The following is a 23,830-nucleotide window of genomic DNA, read 5'->3' as shown; positions in this document are numbered from 1 at the left end:
TTCATGCTCAGTATGACCAGCCACTCCCACTGCTATGTCTTAGCAAACCAGTGACTGATAATGGCCAGGCAGGCCGTCAATTACACTTCAGTTGCTTATGTGCTTTACAAAGGAAGCATTAGGTATGCTCAGAGCTACTTCACATAACCACATGTTTCTCAACACTGCTTTCAGCCTTCCCTTTCTTTGCATTCTTCTCCTGCCAGACCCTCTTACTCCTCCTGGGCACCAGCAGGTCAATTCAAAGCGTCACCAGTGACATCCTGTCCTTAATTGGTGCACACTAATTTACCTACACATTTTTTTCACTATGCAGCGCTTGGTGCTCTGAAAAGCTTTACTTTGATTATGACATGAGAGTTGGGCTTTACTTTGCATTCCTCACCCTATGTTCTACATTCAACTGCAAAGCGTTGGGCTCTACCATCTGGTATTTGAACCCATTTGTCAGTAGTTCTAGAAATTACGCAGAAAGCGTGGTTGCACTTTGTGTGGGTGTGCCATTAGAGAGGTCTGCAACATAATTTTAACATGCTAATACTGCTAGACCACTTTTTGTTTCTTTGCCTTTCTTCCTGTCCCACGATTTGCTTTCAAACGTCTGTTTCTTGCTGATCCTTCTTTATGGTGACCAGCCACCCACTACAGATTTCCTTATGTACTTTATCTGCTCTGTCAATGATAGAAGAAAGGAGGTGAGAAATTTTTTTTTTCCTGTAAAAAATCATGTTTGCTGGGCTCTCAGGTGATGTTGGGTATCAAGGACAAATCAGCACTGAGCCTGTGATGTTTGTGCAGGAATAGCCATGAGAGATGGCTCCAAAAGCTCTTTTGTAATAATTCACTGCTGCTCCAATTGGCTTTATACTAGAGCTCCAGTTGAAATATTGTCGCTGTGTATTTATATTTTCATTCCTTCAGTATCAAAGTAACAATTAGATTGACAACGGATCCCACTTAGTTATCCTGACTGCACAGGGCACACGTCATTTACAGTTGGCACTTGCCAAATACACTGTTGTCAAACAGCTAACTAACTTACTAAACCCAGCAGTTTTCAGGAGTGTATCACAGATGATGCCGGAGGCATAGATGAAGCGTGAGGTATATATATACAGGAAGAATACAAGAAAGACAATTTAGTCTCCAAAATCTACCACTGACTTTCTCTGTGATTCTGTTGGAGTCACTTAATCCCTCTTCGTCTCTCAGACTTGCAAGCTGTGGATACATATATTAATTCACAGGGCTGCTGTGATACTTTATTCATTTAATGTTTGAAAACAACAACTAATGTTTTCAGGGAAAAAATGGTCTACAAAGTATGTTTGACATTCTTGCAAAGTATCTGAAATGGATGAAGGCGTAAACTGGCTAAAATGTTTAGAAAAGGATGGAAAAACTCCAGCCCATAAAGAAATAAACCAATGATGCACTGTGTTCACATCGTTCAATCCTAGCATGCTGTGAATCATATTTAATGTTTTAAATCTCTAGCTCTCAAAGAACTCCCGAAATTGGAGATATAAATCACAGTTTCAACATACGGAAGTTAAATGATTTGCCCAAGGTCATATGGCAAGTCAGTGGCAGAGGCAGGAAAGGGACTTGGCCTTCGGCTTCTAGTGTTGGGCTTTCTCTATAGATTATGGGAGATCTTTATGTCTGGATTGAACTCTGAGGCCAGTGGAAAAAGTCCTGCTCACATGAATAGGCTCTGAGTCATGCCGACAGTTTCATGTTTTATCATGCTTTGCCCACTAGCCAGTTGTCAGAAAAGGAACAGAGGAACATAAATAGATTTCAATTAAGAGGAAGTTAAGCAGTACAGCAGACTTTGAGATGGCTTCTATTAAGGTGACCAGATTTTTTTTCCCCTCTAAGTCTATAGATGCAGGGCTATGCCCACAGAATGAATGCATTTTGCATTGTATTAAGATGAACGCAAAGCAAAACTCAGATCTCAACCACGTAGTGCTGACTCTGTAACACTGAGTAAGAGGGTCAAGTGCACTAGTGTTACAAAACTGTAAACAGACATTGGTATTATACTGTATGTAGGAAAATGCATAAAATGCATTTAATTAACTCTAGGTTGTGACACAGACTGACAATTCAAAACACAAATTTCAAAGCTATGCCTGACACCTTCAAGTAATTTTGATCTCTCAAGAGGATACATATTTAGGCCAGATTTTTACACATTTGTATGTATTTTTTTAGTATTTGAAAAATGCATATTATTTACCCAATTGCCTGGAATGTATATTGGAGAAATACATATTTAATTTTAAAAGCAATCCATATATTATTTACTCAGTGGATGAGAATGATTTCAAAAAACCGTTCTGGTCCATCAAATAAATACATATTTATAAACGGTTTTTCAAATGCATGTTATTTACCCAGTGGACTGTAATGGCTCTGCTAGTGCCATTACATGTAAATATGTAATTAGTCACATAATAAAAAAAAACCACCAACAAAATTTCTCTGAAAAGCATTATATTTCCATGTGTCAACGTACAATACTTTTTTTATTGCTACTCTTTTGTTTTTAACCAGCAAAGGTGATGACCCTGTGCTAATGACTAAGACTTCGCCCTACTTCAAAATCCCACTAGCTCTGCAATTATACACAACAAAGTTGAAATTCACATTTCTTTCCTTTAAAATTAGTATTTTATATATCTCAGCTTGCAGATGGTGCACCTGGCCTGGATCTTTCTGCCAACCCCACGGACGTCGAGCAGACTCTGAACAAAGCACGGTTCCACTCGCAGCAGCAGCAGCGGCGGCGCTAACCGAGCCCTCCTGACAGTGAGGAACTGAAAGCACGTGCTACGACTCTGTCTAGTTCTCACACAAGCTTCTCCACACTGCCAGCCAACGCACCTGCACCACTGCTGGACCATCTTGGGGACGGCCAGCCAATCTTGTACAGTGCCAAACTTTACTTGTTTGTTTATTTATTTTCACATGGGCTATTTTCTACAGAACACTGAAGATCCTCAGAAACTCCCTTTTTCTTGTGAAAATAAGGGCAGGATTTGACATCTAACTCCAGGGTCAAAACCTATTTTATTACCCAGTTCTGTATGAGTTTGTCTTTGAAAGGATGTAACTTAACACAAGCAGCCATCCCAAGTGTTTGGGATTTTGCTGTGAAGAGTTGCTAGGCTTTGCCTACAAAAATAGATACGCACTATCAAACAGGAGTGAATAGTACCATTTTTAGTCGTGCACGTATGTGCTGGAATAAGTGTCACACATTAAGATGTAAATTTTATTCCTTGAGCTGACTACCAGGTGATTAATTCTGATAGCATCGCGATCAGTTGGTACAGATGCTGCACCTGAGCAATGCTTGTTCCTGCACGCATCCCTGACAGAGGTGCGTCACTAACCCAGGTGTCCCTTGCACAGCCACGCAACATCTCTGATTTCCTGAAAACACTGACATTGGTACTTCGGTTGTATGTAGTTCTGCCAATTTTGTCAATTAGACCCATTATTGATTTGATGAAAAAGCAAATTAAACATACCATGGTAGTATGTAAATTGGTTAGACAGAACATAAGGTTCTGGTACTGAGCTTCTTAGGCACATGGCCTCTGCATGCAGCTTTTACTCACCAAAGTCTCTGGAGATTACAGAAACGGGAGACTTTTGCAAGAGGCTGAGGCAACATTAGTCTAGCGACTGAGGTACGAAACACACAGGAATACATTAATGTGAAGAGTTCTTTGGAAAAAAGTGCCAGAAAGCTCAATCTTTGTCACGACAACAGAGCAAAAGTCGTTTAGTTGCTTAACTTTAAATCTGGAATAAACCTCTTGTTTCTATAAAGCTACTACAGATTTGTATCAGTTTGAGGATAAAAATAGATAAAAACATACTTTGTTTCAAAATAGCATGAAGAAATATAGCAACATTTTAAGTTGCCTAAATCTCTGTATGTGGAATCAACACCGTGTGCAGCTCACAGGTATTTCTTTGCAATTTTCCCTCACTAAAGAACAAGAGTTTTGATGCTACGAATGAGTAACAACATGCAGCGACCATCCAGGCGTCCACATGTTCATATTTGGAAAACCACTCTCCTCACTTTTTGCTCCCTAACAGGAGCTCAGTGTGATTGGGAACCCAAAGCAAGTAGCTGTGCTCACAAGCAAGCTGCTTCCCTAATTTCCATGTAATTAATTTACTGAATCAAACTGCTACTGTGAAAAGTATTTTCTTATGGGGGAGGCTAAAGGATCTCTCCAAAAGTCACTCCAAAGCACCTGAAGTTCAGCTTCTCGAAGTGGGCTAGCTGAAACAAGCATAACTGAGAGGATGCTGCAAGAGCAGGTCCACCCAGGGCACACAGCTCATGGCGAGAAGGTTCTTAAGGTCAAACGCAGTAAGCCCACTGTCTGGCTTCGGTGCGCTGGAAACCTACATAAGTCAGCACAAGCCTACAAAATCCTCTTTTCTCATTTCCGCACAGCCACTTGTGTCGTAGCAGGGAGACAGCATCTTGCACTCTCTCATGTCACTCAGCGCTGTGCGAAGGCCCAGGAATATCATTTCCAACAGGTCCAAACTCTTGCTGAAATTAACGCTTGGCCTGCAGGTCTGTACTTTTAGGGTCTGTACCCTGTGCTATTAGAACAGTCTATGATATCTGGGTAAAAGCTATGCTGTTTAAGACAAGATTTGGGTTTCTTTTGCCACCAGTGCTGTCAGGATACAAGCTTATGTCTTTTTCTCTCTTGAAAGGCATGGAAATTGTTGTATACAAATAGTCATTAATGGAAAGCAAGACATTTCGAATCAGACAACAGACATATCAATTAATCCCTGGGATGCACATGAGGCAATCAATTTACCCAAATCCCAAATCAATTTTAAGAAAATAATTTCTAAATAATAAACAATTTGAATTTCCACTTCTTTAAAAAGATGGGGATGGGAGGAGGAGAGAGAGGGAAGCTGGTGTGCCAATCCTTCTCACTGCCAGTCTTCAATACATTCTGCGATTACTAAATGTGAGCTAACTTGCAAAAACATGAAAACTGCGTTCTGTGTCTGTGGAAAAACTGAAATTTCAGATTAAACTGTCTAAAACAAAAGAAGGAGAGAGAGGAAGAATGTAGCAAGTATTAGGAAACTTCGGGATTTCAGTCTTAAACGTGCACAAGGTGCCTGCACTGGGCAAAGGGATAATGCTTCTCCCTCTGTGCCTTTCTGTGCACTGATGGAAGTGATGTCCTACAGCACTGCAAGTCATTTATTGAAGTTTGGTGGTGGTAGTGGGGATGTTGTTAAGGGAAGTAAAAAAAGCAATGTCCATTTGAAGCTTGTCTGTGAACTTTGCATGAACCGCCAGGAATAATGTAGTGTGATGACAAGCCAGTTATACCTTCCACTAAATTTGCTGTCTGGAATGAACTGAAATAGTGTTTGGTTTGTATAATTACGTCCATCTATCTTTATATTCCAGCGGCATATCGCAAATTGAAAATACTAAAAATTGACTGTTGGTTCTGATATTTAATGATTGCCAAAGACAAGACGATGATTTATTGGTTACTTACCGATGTGACACATTTGCATCTTATTAGACGGAGATTACTATTCCTTAAAATGCGGACGAGGCCTGATCATGTCTGATGGATTGATTTGATTTGCAAATGTAATCAAACTAATAAGAGGGAAAAAATGAGCAATAATGCCTTGTTTTTCAACTGGCAATCACTCCCCTGCCAACAACGCTGATATCCCTGACTAAGCAGCCTTCACACAGTCTTCCTGTCTCCTCAAATAAACAAAGGGATGCAAAGAGCTTGATAAGAGGATAACGAGCCAAGTATGGATGTAACATGGAGCCTGTACCTCAGCACTGTACAAATGTATCAGCAGGAGTACCGGGGTAGATCTTACTGTGCCTTCAGTTCTTCAAAAGCAGTGAGCAAAAAGCCAAAGAGCAAAACTTAGCAATAAAAAAGCCTTTACTGAGTAGGGGGAAAAAACTTTCTAAGAAAAGTGGTTTTCATTTAGGAAACCCCAGGAGAACACTCCTCACCAGTACAAAACTTACAGAATACCATACCTGGAATTCCTCAACCTGATGGGAAGTTAACTGGAGAGTGTATTTTGGATAATATGATTTGAACAACTGGAATCACTGTCTTCAGCCACAGCACCAGGGAACCTATTTCCAGAGGCACGCTGGATGGTGTTTTAAAATCCTCCCAAATACTAAATGCAGGCTTTCTGTAGATTCTTATCTGCACTACATTGGTAACAAAAAATTAAATAATATATTTCACAATAAACATTTTATCATTCTAGCCCGATGTTGATGTTTCTGTAAAGTCTGAAATATGGTTCTAGATAAGAGCAGACTCTTATTCTGCTTACACTAAATGACCCTAATTCTCCACAGTAGGATTCTCTTCCTTGTTATAATAATGATAATTTAAAAAAAAAAAAAAGCTTTGTGCAAGGAATTGCACCAAGTCCCCCTCCCCCATTTACACGAAAGTGGTAAATCAAGCAGAAGGCAAACAATACAGCTCCAAGGTCCACACAGGTTTCAGATTCTGACCTGCATATTTAGGGATTGATCCAAAGCAGAGTGAAATCAAGGCAAGTCTTGCTATTGGCCTAAATGGATTTTCATATAAAGAGGGAGGTTCGAGTGTGAATGCTGACAGCAGAGGAAGTAATCCTACAAATATTTGGGAACATAGAGAACTCTGCACAATGGAAATGTCTGTGTAAATAATGTGATTGTAGTGCTTAAATATTTTCCGGACTGATTGCTAATTTGCTTCACTAAGGGATATTCGATAATGTAAAAAAAAAAAAAAAAACACAAAAAAAAAAAAAAAACACCAAAAAAAAAAACCAAAAAAAAAACCAAACAAAAAACCACCTTGCTTTAGGGAACAGCTATTATGAAGTGTCAGGTTAAAAACAAAGTGGAATATATAGCTCCAATTACCAGGCTCAAAGACCTCAAAATATTTTCATAATTTAAAGTTTTACAGCTCATGTAATTTATACTTATTTTAACAGTGGAAAAGCATCCCGGTCAAATTCCAATTAAATAATTACATTTTGCCCACCTAAAATTCTCACTGCGTTTTTAATTGGATAGGACACACTTCACTGCTTCTCCTAAATTGTTTAGTGTTGCCATTCAGTATATAAATAGCTACCACTTTCTAGCACGGAGACAGTACACTTGTCTGCGTCGCTATCGATGGCAAATTCTAGTTCACCTGCGTTGGCCGCAGCACTGGAACACGGGAGACCCACAGCAGCCTGTGTACCTATCTCCCCCTTTTTTGGGGGATATTTTTTTCCTCCAAGCAGGTGCTCTAAAAGAGTCTATGTTTGTCATTGATGCTGTCTGACTATGGTTATGAGTATGCAAATACTCCCTGTCAACACCCTCTTCTCTTGACTTTATCTCCTGAAATGCCCATCTAAGCCTCCTGTCAGACACTGCCCTCTGTAGGTTTATGATACTGATGGAATTAGAATTATCCTGAGCAGTGTGTGCAATGCTCACCCCCAACTCCATTCCCTGCCTAGTGCCTTTCGGAAGCACTCTGTTTCCCAGCAGCCTTCTGATTACAGAGCCTACGTTCTACTTCCTATATGAGGATTATAGTACACACTAAGTTACTCATTGTTGAAGCGCTATGCTCAATCCTGATATCACTGTGAACTCCAAATTTGTGCTGAATGTATTTGGCAAAGTGGTCAGCACGAGTCATTAATGGTGGCTGGAAAATGTTCAGTAACTCAAAACGCAAAGAAACTCCTCAAAATAGACTCCTACCAATTTCCCTGAATGGAGATCAACTGGAATTCACAATGCATATTGCATGTTAAATCCGTAGCTGTAGGTTCACTGACACAAAGCAACGCGCTGCTGAATCTACACAACAGTTAACTTCATCTCTTGGAAACTTCAAAGGAGTAAAGACTGAAGAATGGATCACAGCGTAGAATGGCTTTCTACAAGGGACCAATATGGGGAAGAACTCCAAATTCTTCTCACGGCAGGCACAGTTAATTAATGAAAGACACAAGGGTCACGGTAACTTCCATATGCTACCAGATATAGCTTGAACCGCAGGAAGTTCGGTGTCTAATGCCAGTTCATTAAGGCAGACATGATGCTATAGCACAGATATAAGAAAATCTCTGGCTAGAATTACACCCTGCAGCCTGCTAATGTCATGATGTATTTATGCCAGTAAGTGCAGCTTCTTCTTTCAGCAAACATGTGAGCAGAAGCCACTGCATGCTAAACTGTTCTTCCTAATCTCTCCGGCAGCCAGATGCACGCGAAGTGCAGATTTGCCCCTGCCTCTTCTCCACCTTCATCACAACTCTTTGCCATAGTGCTCTCATGCATTACATGTCAGGACCTGGTAAGTTAGCTGAGTTTACTTTCAAGTGCCACTTCCATTGAACTTGGAGCCTTCTGTGTCTGTGGTTGGATCTCATTTCAATATTTGATTTCACCCCAACTGTTAATGCAGCTCATTAAAACTGATGGTGCACAACATGGCAGATGAAAACATCTTGGGGAGAAGGTTCAGAGCTATACTATGAAATTTCCACTCATCTATAACACGTGCCTCGGGAGTTTGGAGTGGAAAATCCCTTGGGCAGGCCAACATACTGTCAGATAACTTTATAGAACATGTTTTCAAATGAGAAAAAGGTTCTGTGTTTTTTTTCTTGCATGGAAGATTACCCAAATACTCCTGCCTGCTATACAGTAGTAAAATTGGAGACAATTAATTAAAATAACAGGGAAAACTGACTTAAGTTCCAGCCGAGGAAGTGTTCCATCTAAGTAATTAAATACAGAAGCATTCAGTATCTGCATTCTTTGGATTCTGTCTCTCTTGTGTTTCTTGGGATTCCTTCCCCACATATACATGTGTGTATATATGCGTGTGTGCACAAATTGAGCATTGCACAATAAAAAAGCTTACTAGCAGTGAAGATATGAGTTCCTAAAGCTCTTGTGTGATCCAGCTGATGCAGAAGGCGATTACTGCAGACTCATTTTTAAAAACTGCTGATTCTGTTATCAGGCTGGATCGAGCCTTGCCATTACAACCCAGGTGCTCCCCTGCTATCCCTGTACTATATATAACCAGGCCCAGGTCACCATGTGCCCTGCCAGAAACGTGCTGACTGGCTAAGGGGGCCTTACAATTCAGGTAATTAATCCTATTCTAATGTAGGTTAAGCAGGTGTGAAGCTGAACTCATCCAGAGAGAAAGTAGAGGCATCCTTAGATTTACAGTATTTAACTGGTCTGAGCTGACTTTAGGAAACTAGACCATCCTGTGCCTCCGACCCAGTCATGCAGGTGGAGACCTGTCTGCTCTAAATCCAGTCTGCGCAACCGGCTCTTTTTCCCCGCCCTCCTCCCATCCTGGATTTACAGTGTCAACACATACGACTGAAAAGCTGCTTTTTTCTTCCCCACCCAGAACAAAGTAAATCTATTCTTGTTGGAGGCTGTTAGATGAGTATGTGACCTGTTTAGTTTAAAATGGTCTAAACGGTTACCAAAAGAGGGCTATGTTGCTCTAATTTTCTTTTGCATTCCCAGCATGTACTCTGATCCTCTCACAGGCCGATTTAAATGACATGTAACATTCATGACCTTATTTCCAACGAAGCCTTCAGGAATTTTAAAACTGACCAAAAAAAAAAATCTCTTTGTTTGGATGTTCTTTAAACTCTGAACCTGGTTGAAAAAAGCCTTATTTTTCAAGAGGAAAGGAGTCCCATAAATACACAAGTGATGGCGAACAGGAAATTCCTCATCTAAGGAATAACGTCGAGTTTTGTTCCAACTTTCTTACCACGTTTCTGAGCAAGGCATCTTCCCGCCTTGTCGCCACGTGTTACTTGTAAGGAGCTGGCCATCCTCGAGGTATCAATTGTACAGTTAGGGGAAGTTTGGGAAAGGACGCCCCCTCACAGATTATTTCGGGAGTTAAAACTGCTCATACAGTGTGCCCCTAACGGGCAGTCTTGTCAGACGGTTGGCAGCTGAACTGAATTATGGGGGATGGAGGTGGAATGACTTTAAAGAGGCAACGTGCGCTCAGCTGTCTCCTGCATGGCAGTCCAGACGCTGTCCCTTTTGCAAAAGGCCCTTAGTGCTACAGTCTCAGGTTCAGCTTGTTTACAAAAAGGAAGAGAACGGAGACTGCAATAAAAGTAAAAAGGTTAAGATACACTTAGACTTCCTTTCCTACCCTCCAGTAATATGATTAATCCCTTGTTGGCTCAGGAGAAGGAAAACTGTCCCTGAGTCACCCACAATTTACACAGACCTAATCTACTAAACCCGTGTGTCACACAAGAAGTGGGGACAAAGGTGAGTATTGTTGTCCTCGAAGTGGAAATACATGCTTAAAGCTCGATTCTCGCATTGCTGCAGAGACTTTGAGGTGGCAAACACACACAGGGAGCACAGAAAACTCTCAGCTCCCACTGACACAGTGACTCCTCATGTGGGTTTATCCCTTCAGGGCCAGATCCTTAAAAACCAGAGGCTGGCATAGCACATTTGACTTGTACACCCATGACAATGGATCCTGCAAAGGCTCCTGGCCTGTCTCCACACATTAACTGGGCAAACTACTGTATGTATTTTCTTCTACGAATCCTAGTTGTAATGCCTGATTGCTGAACAAGACCAAACCGCTTCCTACGCTTTTATTTTGCGTCTTCTCACCCCTTTACCTACCACACACACCAAAAAACCCCAGATGTGCTAACAGAATGGATTTTTTTTTTCTTTGTTTGGGGGTTTTTCCACTCTTCTTTATTCTATTCAGCATCACCTTTGAAAATCTTTAAACACTCAACAGTATATTTTTGGTCTCATGGTACTACAGTAACACGACGTTTGCAGGTAAGGAAGCAAGCTGTGTAGGTCAGGCTACAAGTCATCCAGGGTACCACAACACTCTTGATTTTGCCAGAAGAATAACAGGGAATGGCTGCTGCATCTTTTTGTACTCTTGCATTGAAGAATCAAATAATAACCATTTTTGTTTCCAGAAAGAAAATGAAAAGCACTGGCATTCATTACTGTTGATTTGCTCTCTTTTTATTAATCATTTCTTATTTTTAAAGGGCCACAGGAGTGAACAACATAATGCAATGGTAAGAAGATATTTACCAATTTAGCACCTCATTATAAAACTACTCAGAAACCTCTTTGTCTCTCGTTTAACATAATAATTAGTAGTGGCAACAAAAGTGGATCCCACACTTGCACCATGATTAGCAAGTGATGAATTTGGGTTGAATACATTGCATTTTGTTAAGTAAACCTTATTATATCCCAAATCCTCATTCTAAAAAACATCTAATTTTAAGAAAATCATTTCCACTCCTGTTTAAATGCATGTTTCCAAATTAACCAGTGATATTCTATAGAAAACTGCCTCTTTTATGCTTGAAGTCTCCAGCTGCCACACAATTTATATCTCTTTCCTCCCCTCTTTGTTTTTCAGCCATTTTCCCTGAATGTCAAAGTCAATTTAGTGCATTTCACTTTGCTGAATAAATCAGAGGCGAAATCCTTGCTAAAAGTGAAAATTTGATTTGCTAAAAGGAGCTTAGGGCAACTATTAATCAATATATCCAGAGTGTCAAAGCTAAGGCCATGATAGACATGCATTCATTTGGAGATTGGTTGAGGCAGATAAAGGGGGACACTGGGAAAAAAAAAAAGTGCAACAGCCAGACAGCGTAGTGTGTATGTTGGGGGCATGGGTGGAGGGAAAGGATGTGTAAAAGAAAAGAGGTGACAGTGACTCACAAGGGAGAAGTGTGTACTTGTATTTGAATAAAAGGTGAAATAAGAGACATAAAAATAATTAAGGATTTTTTTTTTAAGTTAAAGATAAAAATTGAGCAAAGTTCTTTTCTTAACAGTTAATTCCATTTTTTTGTTTGGTTTTGGTGTTATTATTAAACAAGCTTCTTCAACAAATAGATAAATAAAACCAAATCTAGCAAGAGTTCCAAGATGCTTTTGTAAGAGTTTTACTGCACATTTTTTTTTTATTCATGTATAACTTGCTGGTGATGAGATGTTTATATGTCTGGGATTATATTCTTATTTTTTTTTTCCCTTGTGGTTAATTTAATGCTAGTAGAAAATTCCAGAAGTCACTATCCTGGAAACTAAAGTACTCTTTTTACCCCAGGACATCTATGTCTAGTGGTATAGAAACTTCCTCACCACTCCACGGTTGTCTGTCTCGGGTCTGAACTATCTCAGTCTTCCCTGATTAGCAGACACACCGAGAGTGTGCACATCTGTAGCTGCACACAGAGCCTACTCTTATGTACTCAAATCAGCTAAAAGTCTGCCACTGACTTCAGTAATGTCCATCAAGAATAGCCTGCCATCATATCATGGGTGGCTATATGAAATAATTTAAAAATAAACAAACAGACCTTTCTGTAACTACCTTTTGCCACACTGCAGGTTCCTGTTTTGTTTTCAAAAATGCTAAGAGTCTGTTACATGTTTATTCATACATTTTCCTGGAAATCTCACCTCCTCCCTGCCTTGCAAAAACATTTATACCTTCTCTATGATACTATTTTCAAAAGAATGAGGGGATAAAAAAACCCCCCACCATTTCTGGCACTTCAAATGACATTAAAAATATTGATGCAGGCAGTGGGACAGATGAACTGTTGGTATTCTAGGCACACTGCTATTCCATTCTGCTCACAGTACCTTGAATCATCCATACTAACCCTCAGAAACAAAACCGACAGTCAATTGCTGATTTCCCGTATTGTACAATTCAGTGACAGAGGACAGGAAAGTCAGCAGTTTGTGGGAAACCTTTTGGCTGGACTCTTACCAGTAAGGCCCTGGGAATGGCCTGCCTCAGATCACGTGTGTCATACAAGCTGTGAGTTCAAGAACATCTCTGTCATGAGAAGAGCATGTCTGATTTCCATAATTAATGCACGTTTGTAGAAGGAGTTAAAAGAAGAGCAGAGAGCGGGCTTTTGATAAACAGAAGGCAAAGAGAACATGCGAAGTGTCCAAAGGAGAAAGGGCAGGATGTCCTGATTCCCAAGCAGGCTCAAGTTATTATCACTACAAATGTCTTAGTTAGCACGAACCAGCTCATACTCCATTCCTTGTTACATGAGCAGTAAACACCACATCTACATGCCGACCTGTCTGTGGACTGACAGGTACCCTGTGACAACGGGCTCTAAGACAGTTCCAACATACGATTTCAGTCTGTCTGTGAAGTCCTACCAACACCAACACTACCATGAAGCCACATTCACCTTTTTTTCTCTGTCATTTAAACACATGCTGTATGTCCACCAAGATGTAGATACATAAACAATTATGTGCATGAGAACAGGTATATATATACACCTAATTAATATCTGCATGAATGTATCATATACGCATCCTCTCATGCTTTCTTGAACATCAGCTTTCCGAAAGTGATTACGGTCAACTTTTTCACTGCACTTTTACCTACATGGGGTGGTATTTCTGAATCAGATGATGAGAAAAGGGCATTTTGGAAATGATACTGCAACAAATCATGTTCTTGTTCAGTATTAGAATGTTAAACTATACCCCTGAGAGCTGCTTGGGAAAGGAAAGCTTAAATATTGTCTCCCACAAAGAGTATGCCGGAACAATAATGTTTCATAAAACATTAACATTAATACTAAAATATTCAAAACATCATTGGATTTGCTCCATCAAAATCATGTCCTTTTTTTTTTTTTTAAATACTGGCACCAGTGGCAGTATCAATTTCTAAATATTCCCTTTCTTGAGCACTGTCACCGCTAGCAAAACAGGGACACAGTCGAAGACAAGCAGACTTATTTTACTAAATAATGTAACTAGTTATTTTTGATGTATTAGTCTGATTTACTGTTTCCAAACAAATTTTTCATTTTAAGTGCAAAAAGTTGATTTCTATGGTCTGGCTGATGTTTTTTCATGCATGCAAATTTTCTAGAGAACATTTTGTCTTTAGCTTCCTGTTATGCACATTTTTAAGAGCTTAATGTTTCCTGCCTCCACTTAATATGAAAGAACACTGCACATTTTTGCTGAATGTCAATGAGATAGTTACATTATAGAAATCGTGCCTAAACGACTGATACTGTGACTAAGTATCAGCAGAATTCCACCCCGTACTGGAAAAGCGTTTCATTAATATAATGCAATCAATGTAAAACGGAACCTCCCCCAAAGAGGTGGGTGTACCCCAAATACAATGCAAATCATAGGAAACTCAACCACCAGTAAATACTGAATTAAGCATGGCTCCCTCAAAGATCAAGAAAATAAAATAATCAAGTCTTGCAGAGGCTTCATAAATATATCTACGATTTATTTAGGTCAGTTAATAGGGGTTTTGTCTCATCAGGCAGAAGACGAAGCAGCATCAGCCTCTCCCTAAGCACCTTCAGCATTTTACTAACGAAGTTACAGTACATCGGAATATTTTAATCTGACACAAAGAACAACAATAGATCCAACTGCTGGGCTGATAATCTTCTTATCACACCCTGTGAAACCTAGCTCTAATATTTGACTGAGCCTCCATTACTCGGCAACACATTCTAAAAAGGCCAACAATGGAGAGAGAATGAAGTGGAGTGTGGAAGTACCTCCATATCTACATAAAAGAGATTAGAGGCGACAGCGTTCCATTTTACAGCTCAATCATATTGTGTTAGCATGCGTTTATCCGAGCGCGGATGAAATTGAAAGAGAAATAAAAAAGAGTCAGGCAGATAGGAACCAGAAAAGCGAGGCATGAGCAATTTCCAAGGATATAAAAGGATGCTAATGGCGGGGCCCTGTCATTCTTAAAAAGGGCTATTAGGGCACCATCATCTGTTCTTGTGCCCTTACACTCCTCTAACTAAAGTCAAGCATTTCCTAATGCCATTGTGATCTTTTTCTTCTTCAGATAAGACATGGTCATGTTTCATAACAACACACTTTCCATTTATTTGATTTATAAATGCAAGGAGACTAATTCTATTTACTGATAAAGGCTTTCCATATATATTTTTCTTTCAGTATTTCCTTTTGTAGATGGCATAGACTTTTTGTTCAATGAAAGCAACTATTGAAATGTTTCCAATAGCACAAAACCACTAATGATTTTACGAAAGCATTTGAAGTTTGTATACTTTTAAAACATTTTTTAGCCCATGACTACAATGGGAAACAGTTGGCCTGGGCAGAATGCATATTGCGTTGTTACATCCTTCTAGATAATCTCATTAAAAGACTTTCGGTTAGACTAGCAAAACATTGTTTTGGTTTCTTCCACAAAGCAAATTTTACTTTGAGTTACAATGCTTTACAGCTGAGGTCTTTATTAGTTATTAAGCACCTGATATGTAAGGGCCTTTAATTATACTGAACCTTAAGAAATCACTATAGTAAAGAAAGATTTGCTGATTGCTGCTTTGCTGTGCTAGGCACAAATTCACTACTGGTATAATTAATTGGTTCCAAGAGATTTACACCCAGGATTTACTTAGTCCGCTAAACTACAGCAAACTTTTCATGCAATTTGCACTCTTTTTCTAACTCATCCTTTTTCCAATCCTGTTATGTCTCTGCCTACAGTAACATTTGCTAGCTTAGAAAACAGCCTGCACCAATCCAGGCTCTTCTACAAGTTGTTTCGTGTCGGACACTGGCTGAGCGTAGACAGCCCAAGTTCAGCTGTACTCCATCATTCAAACCAAGCTACAAAAGCTCATCACATTTGCCCTTTAGCATGTCAAGCCTTTTTGCATTTTGATTTTTGTGATAAATGCCAGACAACAAGCACATATTTTATCACTGACCCCCGTTACCAGAGGCTTATGAAAAGATTGTCTTTAGGGTTTTTTTTCCCCTCCTTCTCATACTTAAACAGAGTCAAGTGAGCAAATGTAGCTAGTACGGCTTTCCCACAGCAGGTGTGTTTTTGAGTTTACCTTGTAATGAAGGCTGACTCATGGCAGAAATGTTCAACTGGTTCAGATCATGCACTTTTCAAGGCCAGTTTACAGCACCCGGTACCTTTTCCACGCTAGCCCAAACCACTGTTTTAAGGCCTGCTCAGTCTCATCCCTTTGCTATTCTTTCCAGGCAAATCAAAGCTATGCAACATATTCAGAAATCAAACCGACGAAAGTTACCCTGCAACCACTGTGGAACATGGCTGACTTCTTTCCGAGCTATTTTGGTTAAGGTGATCTAAGTATCTTCCAAAGAAGAAACAAACTCACTTATTTAACTCATTTTGACTTAATTTGGGGGGCTTTATTAGCAACCAGTGTAAGACAAAGTAGCTAGTATAATATAGAGTGATGTTTAAATTAGTTTACAATTTGCTTGGGCTCATCTAGAACTGCTCTGAACAAAGCCATTCAGAAATGTCAGCTGTGTTCCTAACCACTGTAACAAATTGTTGCCTGAACGCTGCACACCTAATGACTTCAAATTAGCTTCACTGCGATATTGCCTGACAGTTCGTTACGACTGTTAGCAACATAGCTGGCGTATCATGACCAATAAATTGGTTTCAGTGTGGGCTGGGAAAGGGACTTCCATCAATTTGATTAAAGAAATTACTGTAGCATTCAAAGCATAAAGACAAACTAGTTTAAGGAGACAGAAATAAGTTAACTGTACCAGAAAAACATTGCTTGTGATACAAAAGCTTGTTTATACACCATTTGTGGCACAGAGAATGACTAAATTTCAACTGTGTCACATACTGACTATTTTAAGGGTCTGCAGGTTGTTGTCGCTCATCTAAAGTACAATAACATTCCATAAATGTACAAAGTATTTTCTTATTATTCTTCATTAGTATTTATATTGATCGAAGATGATCCAGAAGCACCTACCAGAAGAACTGAGGCCTTGTGATGCTTAGTACAGTGGAAAAAAAAAAAAACCAGGAAGACTATTTCTTTGCAATTTCTTTTGGTACTAGAAATAAAATACATTTAACTTCGAGAAACAAACTGACTGGATTATTTATTCTATTATTAGGGTATCCCAAAATCACATCTAAAATCAGGATGACACATTACTCAGAGAAATCAAAGGGTTTCTTATGTTCAATAAGGCTCTACTATCAAAATTTAAAAACTCACAAGCGGATGAGAACACCAACAGGCTCACTCATCTGCTGGATTTAAGACACAAGAAAAGAAAGTCAAGCTTTTTTTTTTTTTTTGCATGACTACCATTTCTGAAAGATGACAGACTGAGAACCCCGGAGACTGACTATGAGCCTGTCTGCTAGCGCATAACGCAAGCACAAACACCTCATCAATGGGGGGAAATAAAACACATTTACATGATGCAGACTGAGGCTCGCTTCATGCAGACCAAAGAATTACTAAGCTGTAAGAAGAGACCTTTTGGTACAATTCAGTTCTTTTTACAGAACTGCTGGTACAGTTCAGTTCCTACAATAGTTCATTCAATGAAGAGTACAATTCATCTGTGCCATGCCAAAATCTAACTGAATTTTTGCACCTCCTGTGGTCAGTATAAGGTAGAGCTGCCTTTATGGAATAGAGGAACCAGACTTATATTCAACTACTGCTAAGTCAGATGAGTACAGAAGAGAGAACTTAGAGTAAGTACCCTTCGTACCAGGCTAGTGCTCTGGACAGCAAGGCAAGTTTATCTTAATAAAAGCAACATGTGACAAAATTCATTCAGTGAGCAGCAGAAAAACTTATTAACATAGTAACACTCATAACAACAATAATACCATTTCCAAGGCAAGATATATTACCATCTAACCTATGTCCTACCTGAATAATCTGGAGTCTTAAGAAAACTTTATGCATTGTAGTAAGAGAAAAAAAAACCACATTTTTTTACCAGAACAGAATAATCCTCGTGATGATTTCTGCACGCCACCTATTTGCAGTAAATAAATACCGTATGTACCTGGAATATGCTTAGCCCATCCAATGATCACCACCAGTTCTCTGTCTGCCAGGTCACAAAGAGTGGTAAGCGCTTTGATGTCACTGTCTGGAACAGTGGGGTCAGGCATAGCATAGATCTTCTCTGGCTCAGCCACCAGCAAGTGGGAGACAATCTTGTTATCTGTAAAAACGGTCCAGAACAGCACAGTATCACCAGTAGCATCACTCTACTTTTCACACAGACGGCTCGTATTTCAAACTGCACAAGAATTTGTCTTAAGATACCAGACCTAATTAAACCTTACTGTAACATCACCGGCTCCTACAAGTGATTACAGCACAAACAAATCTGATCCATTAACAACGTTTATCAAGCAAAGCATGTATGTTCTTCACAAAGTAAGTTCAACAGAATGTAGAAATACGTGATTGCCTCATAATATTGGAACACAAACTTCGTAGAAAAATTCCATGCATTACAGTGTATTTTGGACTATGCAAATAAAAAGGTTTTGCCTCCCTCTACTTACCTGCAACCCTTCCCAAAGGTAGGTGTATTTTTCAGGGAGTAAATACCACAAGCAATAGGTCAGTCACTGAAAACTGTAATTTCTGTCCACAGTCCAAATACCATTCTTTGTTTTAGATGTCACTGTCAAACTGCTGCAACAGAAATGGTCTTAGGACTTTCTCAGTGCTCATTATCCCATACATCTTATATTTTGGCTATCCTGCCTGCTTCTTAAAATGTTAAGAATGAATCTGTACTCCGCGGGGTCTATGCTGTGAGAAAAGCAGGGGTGTTGTCATATATTTGTTTTTCAGTGAAACACACAAATTTAGAATCATGTATAAAATTAACTTCATCAAGTACAAAAGAGGCAGTTAGGAACAGCTATTAAAATCAATGAGAATAAAGAGCATGAAACTAAAGAAAGTATCAATAGATGCAGACCCTGCCTCTGAAAACTGGTTTTGTGCAGAGAATGATATTTTATCATATTCACAGACTGGTTATTTTAAGCTATATATCATGTTCATTCATGTGTTTAATATTTACTTTTTCTTCCAGATGAATTGTTAAATCTATTTGGAATAATCATTTAAGTTACAAAGAAAAGTGGGGAAAAAAAAAAAGAAGAGTAGTAGAGCCTGGAAGATTTACAAAACAGATTTGCTATTCTATATTCTTTAAGTAGGATGAACATAAAATAAGCATTATTTCCATGTGGAGGCACAATGGAAACATACAGGAAACTGATTTGTTACTCTGAGAGGGCAGAACTGAAAAATGGGAAAAGGACTGATTCATTAAGCCTCATTACATTACTATACTTCCCAATATATTTTCCAATATATTTATATTTTACCTCCCATGATAGGTACATCTTGTGACCTCATATGCATCACCAGAATTTAAAGCCCAAATATCATCCTTTAGTGAATTTACACTAATCCGTTCCCTTCCTTAGGATAAAGAGTCACAGGATTTGACATAAATGGGATTTCCCTGTGAGAAGATGCAAAGTATTTTCTAACTGCAGAGAAAGCTGACAGAATTAGTATAATTTTCTCCTTCTATATGTAAGTCACAGGATGGACCACACTGTGCAATGGAAGCTGACAGGGATATGACTTGCCCAGGAGTGTCAGAGAGGCTTGCTACCAGCCCATGACAGATTTCCATAAAATACTCACTAGATTTAGATTTCTGATACTTTACTGCTCTTTTGTGACACAGACCCCTTGATTCTGATCTACTGTCTCTAAAATTTTTGCCTTATTTCAAATTTGTGTGTCAGAAGTTGTGATATATGCTAGCCCTTCATAAAATAAGTGCAAGAGCCAACTGGAAACCATCACATCAAGCATGTTATATTACAAGGGGATATATTCATGCTTTATATGAACTACAGGAACCATGCCAACTGCATAATTCTTGATCTCAATATTCTACTGATTATCAAACCGATTAATGAGGAATTCTATTCTTATTTAAAGATGACACATGGTAGTTTTAACTTATATTGGCAAACAGCCTTTGCACATAATTTCTTTTATTTTTCAGTCCTTTCATACCCTGTTTAATTTCACACGGAAAACATCTTTTTAAGTGAGAAAATATAACATTGCTTCTTCCCAAATTCCAATGTATTTCCATGATTGAAAGTTAGGAAAAATACATTAGAGTTTCTTAATATCAAAACACATGTAGCTGAGAACTTCAACTTTGTGGGTTTTTAACCAGTGATAACTGAGTGAGGCAGCACTCACATCCCCAAGTTCTGGCTTTTTTTCCCTGAAAACAGAAAAAAATGGTGAAAGAAACTCTTTTTTTTAATTAGGTTCCTCACCAATGGCTTTCTGTAGATGACTCAGGAATATTGTGTATTTTGACCAAGGATTCACAAAATCTCAAATTCTTTTTATTTTCTTTTGCTATCAACAAGATCTACTGGCAGGCCATGAGATTCCATAGTGAAGTTGGAAAATACAATAATGACCAGAAGTAAGTGTAGGAAAGATCCTCCAAATTTTTTTTATAGTGGGAAAAAGCTGCCTGTACTGGAGTGTGCATTAGTAAAGACCATAGGAAAATTTTGAATGTACATGGGAAAACTCCATCTGTCAGGAAATTGAATTGCCATAAGCACTGTTTCTAGGTAAATCTTATGTAATGTTTCCCTAATTAGAATCAATAGAACCCAATTTCCATTTCTGTGCCTTTGTTATGTGCAAACTATCAGACAGGGTCCAGAAAATCTCCCAGGCTACTTCCACACAAAAACGATTCAACTGTTTCAAGTCTTGACACTTATCTGACAGGATTTGAAAATTAAGTTTTACAAATGTTTGTTACAAAAATGTTTGTAATTGGGCAAGCTAAGAAAAATGAAGGGAGGCACTTAGATAATGAGCAATGATTTACAAGGATGTTAGTTTATCTCAGACAAGTGAGGCTTACAGAAATTGGTGTAGTTATCGTCTTAAAGGTAATGTAATGCACTACTTTGCAGTAATCTTGGGTTTACACAAAGATCCTTGTGTTCCAGTACAACAGCATTAACCTCTGTTCATCTTAAAGGGCTTGGGGTTTTTAGGTTTGTTTTGGGGTTTTTTTTGCCTCTTTGGTCTTGGCTATCAACGTTTCTACTCAATGACAATATCAAGCAAATGAAAAACTGACAATCTGTGCACCCAGGAAAACTAAACCTCTAATGAAATTAAGCATTAGAGTTTATTAAATTTTATTGTATTATCAGAAAGTTTTTATTATAATGTGCAAAATCTGCTTAGTGCAGCCCTAGATTGTATTTACAGAACGGTGGGACAGCTTATGGAGGCTGAGTAGAAGATGCCAGATTGGACAATTGAAGGAATATAATCAGCATAATGTTTTTTGGAAAGGCAAAAGGAAACTATGCCATATGTTCACTTAAGCCTTAATTTTATGTAAAACTGGCTGTTTTTTCTTTGACACAGCTAAAATGCCCTTCCACTTACAGTTCAAAGACTGTTTATTTGCTCTCCAGATCCCCATATGCTCAAACGTATTTTACACAGCACCGTCCCCTACTGAGGAACACAAATGGAAACAAATTCCATTTTCCATACAGCCAGGTAATTTCAAGAGCCTAAAACTGAGTGTGTGTGTAGTCAGAGGCATAGGGACAGAGGCAAATGGGAGACAAGGAGGAGTCTGACCTCCTTATTTCTCCAACTTACTTCTCTGTTTTAGGAGCAAATTAACCATCTCAGCAGGAGCAACTGGACATGTGTGTTCTCATTTGAGTTTGGAAGAGTTTACAACACTTGATACGGCATGTGTGCCTTTGCAGGGGAATAACACTAGCCTCTTGCACTACAGCTATAATGCTATTAAATTTACTTCATGGAATTAGTACAGGCGCTGCTTGAGTTTATATAAGCTGCAAAGCAAAACCCCTAACTATTTTTAGTTAATCGCAAAGAGGATGGAACTTGTATTTTAGCAATGAGATGATCAGCTCTCTCTCTCTTTTAATTTCAGCCTGGTGAGATACAATCAAGGACATTATTAAAACATAACAAAACAAAGCCAAAAAAATCCATAACGGTACTAGAGCCCAAACTACCAATCTATGCTTGTTATTAGTGTGGCATATTGCTGTTTTAATCTAATGCTAGGTAGTGTATTAATCTATAGGTATAAATTAATGAGGCTCTTAATGTATTTTCATTGGGAGGTTGAGCAGTCAAACTCATTTAGTTAGTGGAAACTACAAAAATCACTTTCTTGTGAAATCTGAAACTAGAAGCTTCAATGAACTAATGATCACAGTATGAACCATTTTATGTACCACTGAAAATAAAGATAACCTATAAATGTAAAATTTGCACTGCATAAACCATGCTTTTATACACTTGCACCTGTAAAAATACTCTTTGTTCAACTCCACTTGAGAAAGATGTGCATATTTAAAACAAAGTAGGTTAACAGCTAAGTTGCATAGCGCTCATGGTAATAACTTCTGACCAAACCCTTGTCCCAGTCAGGGCTAGGAGTCAACACCCTGTATTCAAAGAGAAATTTTATATATCTGGTGTACTCACATGGCTTTTTTGCTGGCTGAACTAGCTGAGGGTTCAGGTATGGGCTATTCTCTGCATCTATTCTGCGCTTGTACTTCTGGCGACCTCCACGTACTCTGTCTAGGCGGACACCTACGTTGGGAAAAATAAGCAAACACGTAATTAAATATCATAAGGATTTTTCTCAGGTAACAATCTTCATCTCCTGCCTTCCAATATTTATTTAAAATGCATGTTTATTTCAAAAGATTAATTTTAGAAAGCAAGGGAAAGCAGCACTATAAGGATTTGCAAACTGTTAAGATTTTCACGCATACAAGACTAAATATACAACATAATTTCCTGTTCATTTAAAACCACTTGTTGATTTTTATATGTTACTAAAAGCAGCTAACAAGTTCGGTTCCCATTGGAAAGAGTCTGATCTTAAGTCATCTTTGCCAGAAGCACAAATTCAAAGCTGGAATAAACACCATGGATATACAAGGCTAACATTATGAGTAGAGAAATACAGAGAACTAGAACTTTAGAAACAATGGGTGCTGTATACAGTTGAGATAGGCAAAACCAATGCTTTTAATTAACATGGATTAACACGGCCAGAGATACAAAGTAAGTACCATCAGTATAATAAGAATATCTATGTGGCTTGAAGACCTAAAATGGTTTGTGAGCTCTTAAAAAAAAATTGTATGGGTGTTGGTTAGATGTCATCAATGATGAATTAACACTGTGTTCTACCTCTAAATTAGCAGAATGAACAACTCTTTTGTACAGATATATAGAAGTTCACCACCTGATGCAAGGCATAGCTGCTCTCATAGACAAAATGAAAAAGGGAAGAAAAAAAAAAAAGATGGTATGTCCTATAAAACAATTAAGTATTTTTATTTCCTTCCGTGTCATCCAGGCAGACTTCCAGACAAGCACGACAAATGTCAGCATGACCAAGTAGTAACGTAACACCAACGCTGAAAAACAGCGCATATGCAGGGTAACAGGACAAGTAATACCAAGTGCAAAATCTGCCCCTGATATCATGGATTTCACTAGGCAAGAATGCAAGGACACATTATGGTACCAGTGATCCTGGGGAGCAATGCAATAAAGTGCAGCACACTTTCTCAATTCTCATTGTCTATTTTAGACCTCCTCCCCTTGTTTATCTTTTCTATTGCCATTACTGTACCCTACTCTACTACTCCAGATCTCCCTGTTCTCTCTCTTGCAG

General features: G+C 38.7%; 1 protein-coding gene across 1 annotated transcript in view; it reads right to left on the bottom strand.

The window, feature by feature from the left end:
* LOC104513431 (estrogen-related receptor gamma) overlaps positions 1-22,735 on the bottom strand; it is a 48,603-nt gene extending 25,868 nt beyond the window's left edge. The window contains exons 1-2 of the mRNA XM_010156772.1: positions 22,621-22,735; positions 18,047-18,208 (exon numbers count right to left, since the gene is read on the bottom strand). Coding sequence (XP_010155074.1) covers positions 18,047-18,155 — 109 coding nt within the window. The 5' untranslated portion in view covers positions 18,156-18,208; positions 22,621-22,735. The remainder of the gene's footprint in view (positions 1-18,046; positions 18,209-22,620) is intronic.
* Positions 22,736-23,830: the final 1,095 nt, after the last annotated feature.

The sequence above is a fragment of the Eurypyga helias genome, unplaced genomic scaffold (genome assembly GCF_000690775.1).
Source record: "Eurypyga helias isolate BGI_N326 unplaced genomic scaffold, ASM69077v1 scaffold32178, whole genome shotgun sequence".
NCBI classification, from domain to species: Eukaryota; Metazoa; Chordata; class Aves; order Eurypygiformes; family Eurypygidae; genus Eurypyga; species Eurypyga helias.
Note: the sequence above shows the minus strand (reverse complement) of the source record. Positions and strands in the feature narration are given on the sequence as shown.